The sequence below is a fragment of the Tarenaya hassleriana genome, unplaced genomic scaffold, assembly GCF_000463585.1.
Source record: "Tarenaya hassleriana unplaced genomic scaffold, ASM46358v1 Cleome9, whole genome shotgun sequence".
NCBI classification, from domain to species: domain Eukaryota; kingdom Viridiplantae; phylum Streptophyta; class Magnoliopsida; order Brassicales; family Cleomaceae; genus Tarenaya; species Tarenaya hassleriana.
Window position 1 is genome coordinate 2,094,985 of NW_010971389.1, and position 18,501 is coordinate 2,113,485.

General features: G+C 37.3%; 3 protein-coding genes and 1 pseudogene across 3 annotated transcripts in view; 1 reads left to right on the top strand and 3 right to left on the bottom strand.

Moving 5' to 3' along the window:
* Positions 1 to 5,452, top strand: part of LOC104803893 (protein arginine N-methyltransferase 1.5) — a 6,197-nt gene extending 745 nt beyond the window's left edge. The window contains exons 2-23 of the mRNA XM_010527988.2: positions 247 to 364; positions 453 to 562; positions 681 to 770; positions 904 to 969; positions 1,243 to 1,322; positions 1,422 to 1,497; positions 1,578 to 1,664; positions 1,900 to 1,984; positions 2,169 to 2,260; positions 2,360 to 2,395; positions 2,516 to 2,584; positions 2,808 to 2,876; positions 3,026 to 3,079; positions 3,182 to 3,256; positions 3,351 to 3,443; positions 3,551 to 3,654; positions 3,819 to 3,867; positions 3,951 to 4,037; positions 4,632 to 4,737; positions 4,844 to 4,931; positions 5,023 to 5,116; positions 5,195 to 5,452. Of these exons, the coding sequence (XP_010526290.1) occupies positions 247 to 364; positions 453 to 562; positions 681 to 770; positions 904 to 969; positions 1,243 to 1,322; positions 1,422 to 1,497; positions 1,578 to 1,664; positions 1,900 to 1,984; positions 2,169 to 2,260; positions 2,360 to 2,395; positions 2,516 to 2,584; positions 2,808 to 2,876; positions 3,026 to 3,079; positions 3,182 to 3,256; positions 3,351 to 3,443; positions 3,551 to 3,654; positions 3,819 to 3,867; positions 3,951 to 4,037; positions 4,632 to 4,737; positions 4,844 to 4,931; positions 5,023 to 5,116; positions 5,195 to 5,278 (1,812 nt within the window). The 3' untranslated portion in view covers positions 5,279 to 5,452. The remainder of the gene's footprint in view (positions 1 to 246; positions 365 to 452; positions 563 to 680; positions 771 to 903; positions 970 to 1,242; positions 1,323 to 1,421; positions 1,498 to 1,577; positions 1,665 to 1,899; positions 1,985 to 2,168; positions 2,261 to 2,359; positions 2,396 to 2,515; positions 2,585 to 2,807; positions 2,877 to 3,025; positions 3,080 to 3,181; positions 3,257 to 3,350; positions 3,444 to 3,550; positions 3,655 to 3,818; positions 3,868 to 3,950; positions 4,038 to 4,631; positions 4,738 to 4,843; positions 4,932 to 5,022; positions 5,117 to 5,194) is intronic.
* A 1,259-nt stretch (positions 5,453 to 6,711) lies between these two features.
* LOC104803894 lies at positions 6,712 to 7,705 on the bottom strand. The gene has a single exon (XM_010527989.1). The coding sequence runs from the start codon at positions 7,689 to 7,691 to the stop codon at positions 6,816 to 6,818; it is 876 nt and encodes a 291-aa protein (XP_010526291.1). The 5' UTR covers positions 7,692 to 7,705; the 3' UTR covers positions 6,712 to 6,815.
* Positions 7,706 to 8,290: 585 nt separating this feature from the next.
* Positions 8,291 to 9,578, bottom strand: LOC104803895. The gene is made up of 3 exons (XM_010527990.2): positions 9,174 to 9,578; positions 8,833 to 8,856; positions 8,291 to 8,672 (listed from the first exon to the last, which is right to left on the bottom strand). Exons 1-3 carry the CDS (start codon positions 9,367 to 9,369, stop codon positions 8,371 to 8,373), a joined length of 522 nt encoding a protein of 173 aa, XP_010526292.1. The 5' UTR covers positions 9,370 to 9,578; the 3' UTR covers positions 8,291 to 8,370.
* Positions 9,579 to 11,114: 1,536 nt separating this feature from the next.
* Positions 11,115 to 13,749, bottom strand: LOC104803896 (annotated as a pseudogene).
* Positions 13,750 to 18,501: the final 4,752 nt, after the last annotated feature.

Genomic DNA, 18,501 nt, shown 5'->3' on the forward strand with positions numbered 1-18,501 from the left:
TTTCCGATCCTCTCGTTTTGCTTTTTGGGTTTTTGTTGCAATGAGTAATCATTCTGAACTTACTAGGATCCATTCGTTGTGACCCTTGTATTTACAAGTTAGGCAAGCTCACTGTGTTGGTGTTTGAAGGTTTCAAATTGGGTCGTGATTCTGACAATGTTTTCCAGAAATGTAGTCATTTCATGGGTTTCTTCCTACGGTAGTTTATCTTTATTGGGTCCTTGTTGAAATGTTGTTATTATGCAGATGAACCCTTCTTACAGACCGAGCTTGGTGGATGCGGATGTTAAGGATACCCAGGTTCTTCCAGTTGCTGGGTCTGACTTAGTGTTGACACCTTCACAGTGGAGCAGTCATGTTGTTGGTACTATCCTTTGATTTTCCTCCTTTTTTTCGTATATGTTTGTGTCTAGATTGGAGGGGTTTGACCATTAGTGGTTTTCTTCCTTTAGGAAAAATTAGTTCTTGGATCGACCTTGATTCTGAAGATGAGGTGTTAAGGATGGATTCAGAAACAACATTGAAACAGGAAATAGCTTGGGCTACCCATCTCTCCTTACAGGTGTGTGTGTGACTAATTCCTTGTACATTTACTCTAGAGCAATGGATTTTACTTCCCTGCCGCCGCTGTGAGTGCTTGTGGGATGAATTGTCATATTAATGTTTTGTGTCACTCACAGGCATGCCTTCTTCCTACTCCTAAACGATCTTCATGTGCCAATTATGCTAGGTGTGTGAATCAGATTTTACAAGGGCTTAGTAACATGCAGGTACTTTGCTTTTCCTTGATGTTCAACTTTTTTTTATCATCCCTTTATAGGGTTTTCTTTCTTTAATCAAGCTCTAATGTTTTCTTCTTTTTTTCGTTATCTTTATTTGTTTCGTTCCAATTCTGCCTTGAAGTTATGGCTTAGGATTCCACTGGTCAAGTCTGATGGTGATTCGATGGATGTTAATTCGGAAGGTTTGGTAAGGCATAATTGTTGCACATGCAAACTAGTCAAATTCACGTATACGTAACTTATTTTAGTTGCCTTTTCAAATTCTTTAGATACTGTCCTGCCGAACCTTGGTTATCATAATGTTTCTGCTGATCACATGGATAATTAACTGCTGTATTACAACTTACAAGCTTTTGAACTCAAAAGGCTTAAGTGAATGACTCTGTGTGTTCTTGTGTTTGTAACCCTACTCTTACTATGATCTCTTTATTTTTTTCACTTTATACCCTCATATATACAGAATGATTCCTGGGAGCTTTGGAATTCATTTCGTCTTCTCTGTGAGCATGACAGTAAGCTGTCCGTTGCTCTTGATGTTCTGTGAGTCGATATAAAAAATCCTTGCTTATTTTTATCTGATTTGAAATCAAAGTGTATTTCGTTCCTTTTGTGATCATAACAAAAAATTTCCTTTTCTAGGAGTACGCTACCCTCTGAACCTTCACTAGAACGCTGGTTGGGAGAGCCCGTCAGGGCAGCCATAATAAGCACCGATGTAAATCTTTCGTGTGTTTGTAAATCTTTACGACTTTGATCCATGAAATATTTCTGAGTTTGGCAATTTTGGTCTGGCAGTCTTTCCTAACGAATGCCCGAGGTTATCCTTGCTTGTCAAAGCGGCACCAGAAACTAATAACGGGATTCTTTGATCATGCTGTGCAGGTAATAAACAAGTTGCAGTTTGAAATGTAAAAACTTCTATTTTTTGTGCTGTTAGTGCTGCCATTTAATGGAAATTTATCCAATCTTATGTCTTGTGGTTGTGGTTATGGCTATAAGCTTGGTTACCATCTTTTTACAAAAAAGCTCTTTGATTACGCTCAATCATAGAATTATCTGAAACAGGTTTCTCTTTGGCTCATCTCACAGTTTATGATCATCAATCTTGCTAATGCAGATTGTTATTTCTGGGAAGTCTCTGCATAATCTTCAAAGGGCTAACACAAGCTCAACTGTGGCCAGTTCTGAGAATAACACCGGGGGTAATTGCTCCCTTTGTTCTTTTTAATTGTATGCTAGGGTTGATCACTCGATTTGGTATGGTCTTTTATTTAACGATATCCTCATGTTCAAGTTCAACTTTTGCTCCGTATTATATACATTTTCATTGTGACTGTCCTGTATAAGGTGTTGTTTGATGTGTTCTCAAACATGTTCGGCTCTCAGGTTTGCAGAAGCATCCCCTTCGGTCATATTTGGATTATGTTGCTTATCTGTACCAAAAGATGGAACCTCTGCCTGAGCAGGAACGCATAGAGGTCTGTATGCTGGATTGTTTTCCTCTTCTCTGTCTCTGCTCAGTGCTAAAGCCATGCAGAAGTTACTCAAGTTTGACGACTTTCTTGATTCTTTTGCAGCTTGGCTACAGGGATTTTTTACAGTCCCCCTTGCAGGTGATTTTTTTTTATGATTTTTGGTTCTATGATCTGGTTAGCTATTATCCGTGTTTACCATTGTCATAAGTACATTGCTCTGTCCTGACTTAAGAAAGATACCTGTACTGTTTAATGCAGCCACTGATGGACAACCTAGAAGCCCAAACCTATGAGACATTTGAGAGAGACTCTATTAAATACATCCAGGTAGTCTGACTCTACTTTAGATATAAATTTCGCAGTTCTTTTTTCTGGGGTTTCCTTCTCTCGTTTTCATATTCTTGTTTCCGTTAGCTGAGGAGAAGGGCAGATACTTGCAGTGTATGCATGGCGTGGAACAAGTTGAAAGCGACATTATCTACTGTGATGGGTTTTTATGAATCATGCTATCGGTGTCTAACTTTCATCCCCCTTCCCCCTTTTATTGTAGTATCAAAGAGCAGTTGCTAAAGCTTTAGTGGATAGGGTCCCTGATGAAAAAGCATCTACCTTAACCACTGTAAGTAACTTGTCACCATTTCTTGCTATCAACACTCTCAAAATGCATGCCATAATGAGTTTAATTTGTATATCCATACCAAAGGCCGGCTACTAAGCGAACTAAAATTTTATTTTGCATATAATGCATGCTTTTTCCACGTACAAAAGGTCTTGATGGTTGTGGGAGCAGGAAGAGGACCCCTTGTTAGGGCATCATTACAGGTAAGATTAGATGCCTTACATACATCTTGGAAACTGCAAACAAAATCATGTTGATAATGAGAAGACTCATATATTTCCCATCGGGTTTATTCTTTTTCCCAGGCAGCTGAAGAAACTGGAAGAAAGCTGAAAGTTTATGCTGTGGAGAAGAACCCCAATGCAGTTGTTACACTTCATGTGAGTTTATACAAATTTAGTTCGGTTACATTGTTTTCTAGTTCATGTGACAAGTTTCAAACTCAGTTTGTATAATTGCTTTCTTTTGAAATAGAATTTGGTTAGGATGGAAGGATGGGAAGCTGTCGTTACAATAATATCATGTGACATGCGTTACTGGAATGCTCCTGAGAAAGCTGATATCTTGGTAAGTACAGATTTTGGTGGCTATTTATTTATATCCATGAATCCACCTTATATAATGTGCCTGATTAGTATTTAATTACCCTTTTGGTTTTGCCTCTTCATTCCAAGGTGAGTGAACTGCTAGGCTCTTTTGGAGATAATGAACTCTCTCCCGAGTGCCTTGATGGAGCGGAAAGGTTTCTGAAGGAGGACGGCATTTCAATACCTTCCTCGTATGTGTATTCCTTTCCTTAGTATAATCTCCCTAAGCAAATATATATAAATTTTCTGATAGATACCTGCATTTTCCTTCTGGAAGTTCTTACATCATATTGTTTCCTGTTTTATGATTGAAATGTCCTACAAGTATCCATCTGTTTCAATGTACCCTTTTCAGGTATACGAGTTTTATACAGCCGGTTACAACTTCAAAAATCCACAATGACGTAGGTGTTTCTCGTCTGAGCCGCTATTTATTATTTATAGATAAATTTCATATCAACTTGTGGTTTTTGCTTCTATTTTGCAGATTAAGTCTCATAAAGATCTTGTGCACTTTGAAACTGCTTATGTTGTGAAACTACACAGTATAGCCAGACTTGCTCCTACCCAACCAGTGAGTCTCCATTTTTTTCATATCTTTTTAGGTTAAAGCGTTTTGATCGATAGATGGGTACACACAGACAGGCACGTGTCGGGAATCACGGGATATTACCCAATCTCGGATCTGTTTTGGTTGGTTACCCAAAGGTCGGGTACCGAAGATAATTTTTGGGTGTCTACAGATATTCAAACCCTAGATTCAAACACGAAATTTTGAATTTTTTTTTTCAAATATGTATCATATATTAGCGGTTGGCTCAGGTCGGGTATACGAAATTTTTGGGTTACCGAACTCGAAACCAAAATTTTGAGAGATTTTAGTTTAGAATGTGATTTATTTAAAAACTAAGGGAAAAAATATAATGTTCTCTTCACTCGGTATCCGTAGATAATACCCATCTCGGATCCAATTATCCAAACATGCCTTAATGTAATCTCGTCTGATATAACAATCTGTACTCGAATTTTGGTTTTTTTTTTGCCCAACCCTACATACATACAAACACCTATATAAACACAGGCAATCCGTTGAGACTGCTCCCAGTGCCTGAGATAGCCAAAATCAATTGTGTTTGTGGTAGCTCATGGCATTCTGTTTATTTTACAGGTATTCACATTTACTCATCCGAACTTCTCGACAAAGGGTGACAACCAACGATACAAAAAGCTACAGTTCAAGATACCTAGCGAGGCAGGATCTGCCTTGGTGCATGGTACGAGCCCTGGTTCCTTCTCCTTGTCTAATAAAACCCTAAACCTTAAACTAGGAGTATTTCCTTTACTAATGGTAAAACTGCATTTCATGACTCGGATGAGTAGGCTTTGCTGGCTATTTCGATGCCGTACTTTATAAAGACGTGCATCTTGGCATCGAACCTTCAACCGCAACCCCAAACATGTTCAGCTGGTACGGTAGTAAAATGTTTGAACTGCTGGTTCCAAACTAAATCCTTTTTACTGAATTTTCGCATCACGATTTGGTCTGTCCTCTCCTACAGGTTTCCGATCTTTTTCCCGTTGAGGAAACCTGTTTATGTTCAACCCGACTCACCAATACAAGTACACTTCTGGAGATGCCGTGGTTCCACAAAGGTAGGAACCCCCCAAGTTTTCAAACTGATGATCACTTTGCAATCAGAAAATGGATTTGATTAATGTATCTGTTGTCAGGTTTGGTACGAATGGTGCGTGGCTTCTCCGACTCAGTCTCCAATGCACAACACCAACGGTCGTTCATATTGGGTCGGTCTCTGAGGTTGTCGTTGAAGAGCCTTAGATCGAAGAATCTCTGTATCTCTGTGTGTTGCATCAGTCTCTATGTGTGTTACATCAAATACAACTGCCAAAAAAAACTTAGGTAGGAAGACGTAGAAGAATCTTTTGGATTTGAGACAGCAAAGAATCCAAATGGGTATGAACCATTACATCTCTCCCTCCCCTCTCTCTCTCTCTCTCTGTGATCTGAGTTGGTGGAGACTTGACTGACAAAAATGTCCAAAGCAGACAAATATTATTGTAGAGAAAGAGCTCACTTGGCAAAATTTGGAATTTACAGAGTAATATCATAAGAATATTCTGACAGTGGGAAGAAAAAAAACACGAGATTGTTATAACGAGAAAGAGAAGACAGTGTGATTCCGACAGCCCATGAAATTGTAATCTAAAGGAAGATGAAATTATAGAGAAGTATATGGTAAGCCTTTGAAGACCATTCTCACCAACACAAATCATCATCTCTCCATCACCATCACCTTCCATGGCAATGCTGCTGATTTGGAGCTGATACTGTACGGACAATCTGCTGGAAGATGTCCGACATCGCAGCTCGTCAGAGGCTTTGTTCTTCACAGCGCCATTCTCTCTGGCATATACACTCTGGTTCGAAATCTACAAAGTAAGCTCTACATGTCTTGGGTTCTGTTCCTATGTTGAAAGCTCCTCTCAGGGGATGTTACTGATTTAGCAGAACATAGACAAGATAAACCCCTTGACAACTGACTGCCCAATTCTAGTCATACATGCAAGTCTCCTCTCTTCTCCACCGATTCATCAGCTTGAATGCCGACGACATTGGAATGTTTACCATTACCTGTGATTGATTTGAGTTGATCATTGAGATAATTGCATGGGACATAGAGCGAGATTGTTGACTTCAAACACGGGAAGCTGTTGTGGGAGCGAACTCGTAAGACCCATTGTGTGGTGAAGGTTGGGGGACATTACAACCTCGAGACCTACCCCGAGTACCCTCAAGCACTTGCTCAAGTTTATAAACGCAACGGAGGAACTCTCCCTCACGAATCCAGGGCCCAAACAACTAACTGATGAGACAAGCAACCGAACACCACAGGTTCGAGGTAGTGGCAGGACCAGAAGACACAATAGATTCCTCCACCACATCCATGTGTTTTAAATCTCCAAACACCATGAATGCTCAGTTTGCTCTCTAGTCAAAGCTTTTGGAGTTGTTTCCTCAACATAGACAAACAAGTGTGAAACACAGGACACGGGCAAATCAAAGATCATGTTGGTGGTATTCAGCTTAGGACAGCTGCTTGACCTGGATCTCTTGTATAAAGATGTAATGTTAGTACAACTTTTGTTACTTATAGGAGACGCAACAGGAAAACTCCATTTCTTGCGAGTTCTAGGCTCCCTTAGCTAAGCTCTGCCATTTTCACCTATATTTATTCATCTGAACACAGACAATATTCCACTGCATATTCACCAATAAAGTAGCGGCAATATTTGAGGTGCTGCATCACCAAGCCGATAAATGTGCTTGATCATTCTAATCCGGAAACTGGATGCCACTCTTTCTGAGTATGTCCACAATGCTGAGGTTTTCGCACTCTGAACTTCGTTCTTCTTCTCCGCTGTTGCGAAGAATGGCTTCGATAACATCTTTCAGAGAGACCGGAAGATGGTCTTCGGCTGAATTATTAGCAGCTTCCAAAACCCTGAATTTGATGGCCGCAGAAGCAGAAGCAGAACCTGGCCGTTTTCCCGAAACCCTAGCGTTTTCAGCCCCAGAGAGAGGAGATGCTGAATCTCCGTCAAGACCCACGAACGCGGATACGGCTTCCTTTCCCGAAACTCGAACATTTACAGTCGGAGAGGACGGAGAAGAATCAGGCGTTGCCTCCAAACCGCTAACGTTTTTGGCCCCAAACAACGGAGATTCCAAATCTCCAGTAGCTAAAGCAGGTTCTGCTCCCGAAACCCTAACATCTTCGGTCGCAGAGGACGAAGCAGAATCAGGCGTCGCCAACAAAACTCTGATCTCCTCGGCCCCAGAGGATGGAAATTCCGAATCTCCGGTTGCAATCGCAGATGCAGAAGCAGGATCCGTCAATGAAACCCTAACTGTGGGATCCGAATCTGCAGCGGAGGAGAAATAAGGCTCCTCGGGAGGAGTACGAAAAATCGAATCCTGACTAGTCAAAATCGGTGTTCGGACCACCGGTGACGAGAAACGATCTCCGAGAACCTTGGAATGGTCGCTACCCTTGCTGGAATCCGACTCTGTTCGATCACCGGATGAATTCTCCGGCAGATTTCGGCGATCTGGCGAGATACCGGCGAAGCGGGAGTGTTTGAGAATCGATGCTTGAGATGACGTCACGCTTCCGAACTCGCTGTCGTCACCTCCGTCGTCTCCCTCCATTTTTCTTCACTTCGATTAAAAAAAAAATTGGGGTTTTTGGACAGAAGCATTCAACTTTATATGATATTATAATGCACCCATAAAAGTAAAAAAAAAAAGTTTTAAAGATATATATATATATATATATATATTAGCTGCAATAAATCATCTTCGAATTATATTGGACGCTAAAATTTGCATAAAAACTTGAGAAAAAAACCGAGCTTTAAGACTAGGGAAGCAATTAAAATTGTATTCCGGATCACTGTATCTTTTCCACATTTTCGTATGACTTGATTTTGATTATAACTCTATTTTTATTGATGAAAATAATTATTTTTTAAAAATTCTTTTTTTTTTCAAGTTTCTTTGATATTTAATTTGAATTAAATTCAGAATCAATTTTCCGATTTTTATTTTTATTTTTATATGAGCTTAGATTCGGGTACAAATTGGTTAGGTAGGTCCAAACCGGAATGACCATTGCCTATTTTTATATTAATACCTCCTTCAAGAGGAAGAAAACAAAACTAACTGATGATGACTTACAATACGTAGCCAATAGATACCATTTTCCAGCCTACAACTAGATCCAAGCACAAAACCTCCATTACCGAACTCTTCTTCATGACAGAGACAGACAGACAAAGAAGAAGAAGTGTGAGTGTCTGTGAACTAAGCATATGCCAAATCACACTACTTACTCACCTTCCCAACCCAGTTGGAGAGCTCTCTGCTCCCACATCGAAGTGATCTTCTTCTCTTTTCTCAGCAACAGCTCCGCCCTCTCCCTCGCCGTCTCGCACGTTTCGGTTGCGGCGTTGCACTTCTCCGCCTCCTTTTGGTACTGAGAAGCCACCCTCCTCGCCTCCGCCACTGTTACGTTCATATGGCGGGTATGCTCTTCCGCCACCGCCTCCTGCAGCTTCAGCTCTTCCGTCAGCAGATCCACAAACTGCTTCTCCGTCTCCTCCTTCAGATCCCCATCATCTCCTCCGCAATCTGTCACCACTCTCAAGCCGGTATCAAACGTTACAAAATGCATCTCCATGTCACACACACACATATACAGATGTAGAGCTAAGGTTCCAATTCACTTCACAGACAAAGGGGAATAGTATACCCAAAAAAAAAAAAAATCAAAGGTGAGATGAGCTCTAACCTGAAATAGAGAGGTTTGCAAGCCCTGCAAAGGAATACAAAAGCCAAAACGGCAACTTATTAGCATTAAATGATACAGTCACTGAGGATAAAAAAGTAACCCAAGTTCAAAGATCCAACACTAAAAACCAGACAAATCAGATGCTGTTGGAGCAAGATCCAAAATTTCAGGAAAATCTAAGATCCATACATCAATCTGGGAAAAAGGGCACCTAGAATTCTGATCATTTCTCCCAAATTGTCTAAAAAAACGTTAATCAAACATGTCTTCAAATTAATACCCAGTAACAAACAAAGAACACCTAGATCGAACCAGAGGCAGAGACAAAATGGGAATCGTACCGGGAGCAATCTGGAGGAGAGACAACGGAGGAGGACAGTCACAGACACAAGGAGGACAAACGGAGTTTCTACGGGCGGATCCAGAGAAACCCTTGTTGAATTTCCAATAAAGAGCAGGACCACACACGGCTAAGGCCGAAACCACCGCGAAGATCACCAGACAGCATCTCACGCAGTCTCCCGACCGCCGCGCCATCGATGCGGTGACAAAAAGCTTATATCGAATCGTCCGAGTCAATCAAGTGGAACAGCAATGGCGATGGTGGGAACGGAGAAGAAGCATGAGACTGCCAGCGAGCGAAGGAAACAAGAGAAGAAGAGATGCAGTGTGATTCAGAAGGCCTAAACGCGGAAAGAGGAGAGGAAGAGGCTTCAGAAACGACGTCGTTGATTAGGTCCAGAGCGTCGGTGGTGCTTCTCTCACGCTTCCACTATGTTTGTACTTTTCCTTATTTGCAAGTTTTACCCTTTGACTTCTGTAATATTCACAAAATGACACTCCACTTTCATTTGACTTCTCTTATGAGCTTTTTGGCCGTTATATGATTAAATTTAAATATACTAAATAAAAAATAAAAAAGTACTCTTAGTTACCTGATTCGTGTAAACAAAAATCATTTTGTATAACAGGAGACGATTTAGAGATATTATATAATTCTTTGTTGTTTTCTATTCGGATTATATTTTAATTAGCAATATACAACAAACCATAGTAATCTAATAAATGGGTATGAGATTTTGTAAGAAGATTTGAATGGCAATATGAAAGAGACATAATAATTTCCTCAAAATAAAATCTCAAAGTACTTTTGTCTCCTCCACAAACCATCACTATACATAGAAAGAAAATCAGAAAGAAGTACAAAAAGCTAGGTTACAAACCCCATATATAGATTGTGTTTTTATATGAAATAAATTTGTAGAAAACTTTGTCTTTCTCGTTTTGAAAGTTTCATATTCTTTTCTGTCTTTAATTTGTCCGATCTCTCTCCTTCTTCTTTGTACAGTTAAGCCAATGAGAAACAGATCTGATGAACAAAAGAAAACAGCCATAAAAAAAAAAAAAAAGCTAACTGGCGGGTGGAATATGATTTCCATATATATGTTACATGGATAGAGATTCGGTACAAGACCTAAGCAACTTTGAGTGTATGAATCCGAATACTCAAGAAATCTTTCCTTGAGAAAAACACCATTTTTTTAGATAATATGTGGATTGGGCAACTCAACATATATTTTTTTTATAAAGTTGAGCCGGGATGGGCCTCGATCGGTGGGTGTGGAGAACACTTTATGCTCCCACAACCACTAGGTCACCCACTTCTGGCATTAGGATAACTCAACATTGTACGGCTCAAGGATGGGTTAAATCTCTTTTTTAATCTAGGTTTGAGTTTTTATTTAGAGAGTGACATTCATTTGGATTTCTACGTACGGTCTTCTGGAAAATGTTGTTGGGTCGAATGTCTAATGGATTTCTGGATTATCAAAAAATAAAAGTGAATCGGGTTCATGGGTCGTTTGTCTTTCCTCTTAAACTTTGGTTACACCTCTCTTCCAGTTGGAATTATTTTCAACAACCATGTGAACCTAGCTACAACATCACATTATATATATTATCTTTTAAATTGGTTAATAAAATGATCTTATTAAGACTAAATTGGTTTGTATAAGAGGGTTATGCTCGCTAAATCATAGGTTTAGGACCACTCCAAGTCCCCATTTGTTAAAGAAGAAAATATCATCCACGTGTGGATTTGGAAGTCCAGAAATCCGATTGTAATTCATTATGATGACGAACACCGTGTGGTTCAAATCTATTTGGTTTCGTTCTCACAATTACATCATGTTATTCGATTTGGCTATGTTTAATTCCATAAAATTATAGCACTTGTTTTTTTTATATATATCTAAAATAGAATCTGCGTCGATAAAATCATAAAGGTAAAACAATATCTTATTTCATTAGATACACCAAATGAGATTTAAAGAGTATCTTTGCATCACGACACTAGTGACTATACCAGAAGTTTTAAGAGGTTTTGGGAGAGACATCTACATATAATTCTCCGGTTTGGGATTAGTCTGAGTTTCGGAGCGAGATACCCGATTATCCAAAAAACCTTGAGCGACGAGATCCATTGACGTCGCGACGATGATTCTCAGCTTTAAAGTGCGAGAACGAGTCTATCGTCCTTCGAATACCTTCCTGCACCAAGGATACATCCCGTCATGCATTTCGGCAAAACAAAAAAAAAATTAAATGTCGAGACAAAAGGAAGAAAACAGTAACTTGTAGCATGAGGATCCTCGGATCAAACGAGGTTACTTGTGTCCATAGTTACCATTTTCTTTCGATATCTCAACAAAAAGGAAGTAGAATACGTTATCCGTCTCAAATGTGAAAAGATCAATTTTATAACCCGAAGTGGGACGAGGGGCGAGTAGCCGAGCCTATCCTGAGCTTTGGAGCTATCATACGTTGTGCTGAGAGTGAGGAGCCTAACTCTCGAGGGTGTCAGCTGTGGAAGGCTCATACCGTACGGACCGAACAATTTATAGGTAAGGTCCACCAGACGGGCAATCGGCATCACAATAAACGTAGGAATCTTTATCCTCGGCCTGCACGCGAAATTCCCCCGATTAATCTGAAGATCATGCAAGCATATAATATAAGTATAACATCTGAAGCGTGCAAAAAGAACGTAACTTGTCGTAGCCAAGTCCCTCGAGAATATGTGATATGAGCTCCCAAAGTAAAATGGGCTCCATGTTGGTGATGAAATATGACTGCACAATTCCATCAAATGCCATATAAAACATTGCAAGAAAATGATTTACCGTATCCAAAATCTTATTGAAATATCACATAGTTTGTTTTTATATGAAAGATAATATGTGTATTTTTATGTGTATAAATATATATATATACGTGTATATGCATATGTATGTATATGTATGAGCTCTTATTTGGTCATCACACCTAACCCTAATATGATAGATAGAGAGAGAGAGACTATAGCACGTGGCACTAATGCAAGTACAAGACATAAAATAAAACCCAGCCTCCTATTAATGCCCTCACGTCTCCCTCTCACACACAATCTTTGTATGTATGTATGTATGTATGTATGTATGTATGTATGTATGTATGTATGTATGTATGTATGTATGTATGTATGTATGTATGTACGTACAAACTTCACCTCCAGAAGCAAGAGCTCGTTCAGCACAGACATGGGCATGTGCAACGTTTTCAACATAAGTGAGATCGTAAAGATTGTTTCCATCTCCTATTATGAACTGCACCATATATATATATATACATATATTGAGATGTATTTAATTCAATGTATGTATGTATGTATGTATGTATGTACGTACCTGACCCGCAGCTTTGTGAGAAACTTCACCTCCAGAAGCAAGAGCTCGTTCAGCACAGACATGGGCATGTGCAACGTTTTCAACATAAGTGAGATCGTAAAGATTGTTTCCATCTCCTATTATGAACTGCACCATATATATATATATACATATATTGAGATGTATTTAATTCAATAGAAGAAAATACTATATCAGATAAATATTGCAAAAGAAATTAACTCGTATAAAACAACCTTGGATTTTCCAGATTTGGCGGCGGAAACGAGCGATGGGACCAACAATCTGTCGCCCGGACCGAAAATCGCGCTAGGACGGATGCAGCATGTCAGCAGTCCCTTTCTGCCGTTCGCCTCCATTACCAACGCTTCCCCTTCCGCTTTTGTTGCAGAATACCAATCATTGTGCTGAAAAATATTGATAAGTTCAATAGGGTATTCTGACAAAAAAAACGAGCTTAATGTATACGACCTTAGATGGACATGGCATCGATCGATTCATTGGCGTTAAGAATATCGTGGATTCCATCGAACACGACGGACGATGAGCTCGTATAGATAAGCCTCTTTACACCCACCTCCACACAAGCTTCGATCACATTCTTTGTCCCTGAAATCAATACGCCTTGTGTGTGTTTGTGTTTTTTTTTTGGGAATTGGAGAGAAACAGACAAGTTTGAAGAACAGAAAAAAAAAAACAAACAAGAAAACTCTTACCTTGCACGTTAATGGAGTACTGAAGCTGGTACTTGTTGATCGACGAATCCAGAGCCGCCATGTGAAACACAACTTCTGCTCCTTCACAAGCTGTTTCATTAACACAATCCAGAGATCATATATATGAATAGGAATCACCTTAAATCAGGAACGAGCATGTTTTTTTTTTGTTGTGTGTGTGTGTGTGTGTGTAGTGAAGAGAACCTTTGGACAGTTGAGCTTTGTTTCGGAGATCGGCGGAGATGTACTGAGCCCGACCGGATCTTAGGGCTTGGCCGAGAATTCCGCTCTCTTCCTGAGGGTCGAGCTTTATTGTCGGAGCCAAATCGGCGATGATGACGTGGAACATTTCCAGGCGTAAGAGCATCTCCACAAGATGCCTCGCCACAAATCCCCGACCGCCGGTGACTACGCACCACCGCGTCTCCTCCGCCGCCGATGACATGTCAACGGCCAAAATCACCGGTGGAGAAGATAAGCAAAGCAAAAGATGCTTCGGCATCATATAAATATTAACTATCCGCTTAGATTTCTGTTTTCCATGTAAAAAAACCGGCCAATTTTATCCGCTTAGATTTCTGTTTTCCATTTAAAAAAAAAAAGAATATTCCAAAATCATACCTCAAACTTCTCAATTTTTAAAAAATAAAACCTAAACTTTGTTTTTTTATAAAATAAAATCTCAACTTCATTTTTCAGTCAAAAATAAACCTGAACTTTAGAATCTTTATCATTTTTAATCATATTGCTAACGTGCTGTTCCGACATATATATGTTAAAATTAAAATGATCACACTATTAAAATTATATATTGGTCACATATATCACATCATTCAAAATAGATATGATCGTCACATTTTGATCATATAATTGGTCACACAAAAAAAGTTAAAAAGATTATGGTGTGAAATCCATGTAGTAAAGTAGAGATAGTTTTGATATAATGACAGAGACATGTGATTTTATCTCTATCCTCCAAATTGGAGGGTATTGGAATATATGTGATTATATTAATCTTATTTTTATAGATATATTTTAGGTTAAAAGTTTTTCAATAGAAATTTATATACATTGTTTTGGATTTAACGGAGTAATATTTGTCAAATGACTAATGTTGATCTTTGAGGTCTTGAATCTCTTGATTATATTTCAGTTCATTTATTTTATTTTTTCGTTTCATATACTGTTTACACTTTGGTTTTCGATTCACTTTGCATTTTATTTGGATTTAGTTATTATTAGAAAAATGTTAGTTTAAAACATCTAGTCTGATTTTTTTTATATTGTGTTGAAGTTCATTTAACTTAATTTAAAAAAACATAACTGATATATTTTTAGATTAGTCTGTTAATTTATTAAAAATATAGTTATATATTACCAATAATGACTCAACTTACATTAGGGAGACAACGTAGTATATCTGTCTTCTCAAACCTTTTATGGATTCTGACATATAATATAAAAACGTAGTAATATGTAAGGTTATTTATCTAAAGTTGGAAACACAATTTTTTTTTTTTTACTTTTCAACCTTTTATTGATTCTGCATATAATTAACATAAATATCTAGTAGTGCGTATAAGATTATTTATTTAGATTATGGAGAATGCTCAACGGGTAATAATGTGAAAAATATTTTCCGCCGTACATTTACATGAAAAGAAATTATAGAGCGACGAATTATACATAAAAAAAAATATAAAAAATATATCAATTATATCGTATAGAAGTTCATTAAAAGAAAAGAAATTTTTGTGGAAGAATTAATAGTCTGATATGATAATATTTAAATTAAGTAATATGTAGAAGGTTCTTTGTTTAATTGGAAGCCTAGTGACGATATTTAAATTATGGTGAATACTCAATGGATAAATAGTACGACCAAGAAAGTATAGAGAAATATAATGTGAGAAATAATCCCAACAGTAGATTCGTAAAAAAAAAAGAGAGAGGAAAAGTTGGTATAAAATTAGTCTAACAATATCATATATTTAGATTTAATTTCTTTTTAGTGACGGTTTATATGTATAGAAAAAAAAACTATATCTTTTTTTTTGGTAAACAAAAAAAAAACTATATCAATTACATATATATATTATTACCAAAAAAAGTACATATATATATATATATATGTAGAAAATTAATTAAAGGTGAATCCACTCTACGATATACGTCCAATGCAATGAAGAATTAAATGACTGGAAAGCATGCATGGACGTTGAGTTATGTCTTTGTTCATAAAAATGATGTTTCTGCCATTTAAGCGATGGCGATGAAACAGTTCCGTTGAAATGTCAAAGAGAAGATGTGGTGGAGACAGACCGGATATTCAATTCGTGCCGATGTTGTCGGCTATTAAGATTTGAAATTTAATTTCATATTTTCGGATATTTAGAAAATAATTGGGTAAAAAAGTTAAAGCGTAATTTTATAATTGTTTTTAATAAAGATTGGGGCTTTTGTAATTTTTTCAAGAAAAATAAAGATACTTTGTAATTTTGGGAGTTTTTTATTTTTATTTTTAAGAAAGAGAAATTAGGAGGAGAATACGGTGCCAATTTTGCCAAATAAATTGTGGCTGTTAAATAAATAAATTTGAATTTTCAAAACTATGTCATATTTAATGCTTGACAAAATTTTGTCACCTCACGTCATCATCGGAATAAATGTACCGACCAACCTTTCAACAACTCCGTCTGATATAGTTTAGGGATAATAACCGAATAACCGAATTGAATAAGATATATCCGTGTCTAAACTAAATCCGATATAAAAACCGAACGATTATGATTTTTTTAAACCCGAAAAAACTAAAACTGAATCGAAGAGAATAACAAAAATAACTGAAAAAACCGATAATTTTTTTTAAAAAATGAATTTTTAACTGAAACCGAACCGAATCGAACCGAAGTTTATATAAAAACTGAATGATTATAGTTTTTCTATAACCGAAATAATCGAACTGAATCCGAACCCAAACCCGAAATGACAGCACCTCGTAAGGAAGTCTTTGGTCGAAAAAAGGTTACAGTTTCTGCTACCCATTCTTCCACGGGACAAGCGGTAAATGGCGCCATGAAATGGGGGTTGTAGTAGGGCCGGTAATTAACTATGGCTGTGTAAAGAAACGCGTGTCTCCTCCTTCCGGAGACTACTGTAGTGGGAAAAGAGCCTATGATTTTTCAAGAGGTCATGAATTCGATTTCATTTCAACGAGTCTGTCATTTTGAGTGGTTTACATGTTTCACGTGGTTTAGAATCCCTCCGAAAGATTGTGGTTCAAGAACTTAACACTTGAAACATTCATACGAATGCAAAGCTTCACTCATTGGTGTGACCATAACTAGACTTTACTCGCGGGTTCTGAATGTTTTGTCAAGCCTGCTTTCAGGGTGGAGAAAGCATCCAGCTCTGTCCAATATTCTCTTGATGACGTTCGTTGAAACGATTTGTTCTTGTCAGACATGAGATCCAACTGAAGCATACCCTTGTCTTGTTTGTGTGTGTGTATATATATATATGGATATTCTATTACAAAACCTTGAGATCCCGAGAAATGGCGTCGTGGAATCTCGTTGAAGGCACGACGTTATCGAATGGCGAAATCAAAACCTTCCCAAATGGATTGGATTCTCCACAGAATCTATGCTACATGACTTCAGGAGCCAGAACATTAACGTTTCCAAGTTTGTGTTCTTCGAGATTTGTGTTTAGATTCTGCATTGGGCCTAGATCGTGGGCCTGCATCTCAGTTTGCGCTTAACTAGTTAAAGCCCACCTGACGGGTTCGACGACGGCCCATTGTGTCGTATCCGGTTTTCCACCACGATACATAATGTATACTTATATTCGATTTTACAAAATAATTTAATTCATTGATTTGGTGAAATATTAAAGTTTTCAATTAAACTAATAAAATTTAAATAGAAATAACGATAATCGAAGAAGTTTTTGAAAATAAATATTTCTATTAAAAGTAAGCATAAATAAAATTTGTACCGAATATAAATAAATAAATAAATATATATATATATAATAGAATATAGAAAAATCCAAAAACATCTATTTCATGTAAAATACCAACAAAAAAAAACATGACAAAAATTATTGAGGGGACACATACATTAAGTTCAAATTGAATGCCCACCAAAAAAAGAGGAATATGAGGCTCAGATTTCACAGGGAAGAAAAGTTAGTGAGTGAATAGTGAGTAGTTTGTGGTCATTTTTGTTATTAACAGAATATTCGTGTTAAATTGAATTGAATAAGACATAATCATATTCGAACTGAATTTATATTAAAACTGAATGGTTATAATTTTTTTAAATCCGAAAAAATGACACCGGATCGAAACGAACCGAATAAAAAAATAACCGTAAAATCTGACAATTTCTTTGAAAAATTAAACTTTTTTTCCGAAAACGATCCGAACCGAAATTTATATAAAAACTAAATGGTTATAGTTTTTCTACAACCGAAATAACTGAATCCGAATATAACCGAATCAAACGCGAAGCCAAACCCAAAATGGCCAACTCTACGAGTGAGTTAGCGATTTAATACAAAGATTGATGTTTTTATTGTTTTATTAGATATTTTTTTTGTTTGGTATAATCTCCAAACATTGTGGCTCATAATCATCTTAGAACACAACACAAAGACTTAGATCTCTCAAGTTCCTCCACCTACTCAGCAACATATTTATTCATTCCCCAATGCCTTCCTCGTTGCAGTTGGATCTAATATTTTTTTTTTTAATTCAAAAATTCACAATACTATCGACCTAATTATATCTCTCAAAATTCGAAAGTATCACACAATTATCATCGTATTCATCTAATCTTTCTACAAATAATAAATCTAATTATATAGATTGATGTTTCCATTTTTTTTAATAATTGGTAAAAGTTGTGTTTGAGTAGTTCCAATAAATTAGAAAAAATGAAAATAACCGCGTAACTAAAAAATGACATAAGAGAAACATATTTATAATATGGTTGAGGGAGGGACGAAAAATATATATATATATATATATATATTTTCTCTTTGGATGAGAATGAATGAGGACGTGTGTTGTTGGGTTCTTGTGGCAGGTGGCATTACATTTGGTAAACCCATCAATTTTGCTTTTTATTTTTATTTTCCTGTTGAAAGAATTTCTGGTGGATGAGCTTTGGAGTTAGCTTAGCTATCCCTTAGCAAATGTCGGCCACGGACACACGTAAAATTAC

Coding starts and splice junctions, on each gene's coding strand:
- LOC104803894 (XM_010527989.1), bottom strand. CDS start 7,691: ATGGAGGGAGACGACGGAGGTGACGACAGCGAGTTCGGAAGCGTGACG.
- LOC104803895 (XM_010527990.2), bottom strand. CDS start 9,369: ATGGCGCGGCGGTCGGGAGACTGCGTGAGATGCTGTCTGGTGATCTTC. Junction 8,857..9,173: donor TCTCCTCCAGATTGCTCCCG/GTACGATTCCCA, acceptor ATTCCTTTGCAG/GGCTTGCAAACCTCTCTATT. Junction 8,673..8,832: donor TGCAAACCTCTCTATTTCAG/GTTAGAGCTCAT, acceptor GAGTGGTGACAG/ATTGCGGAGGAGATGATGGG.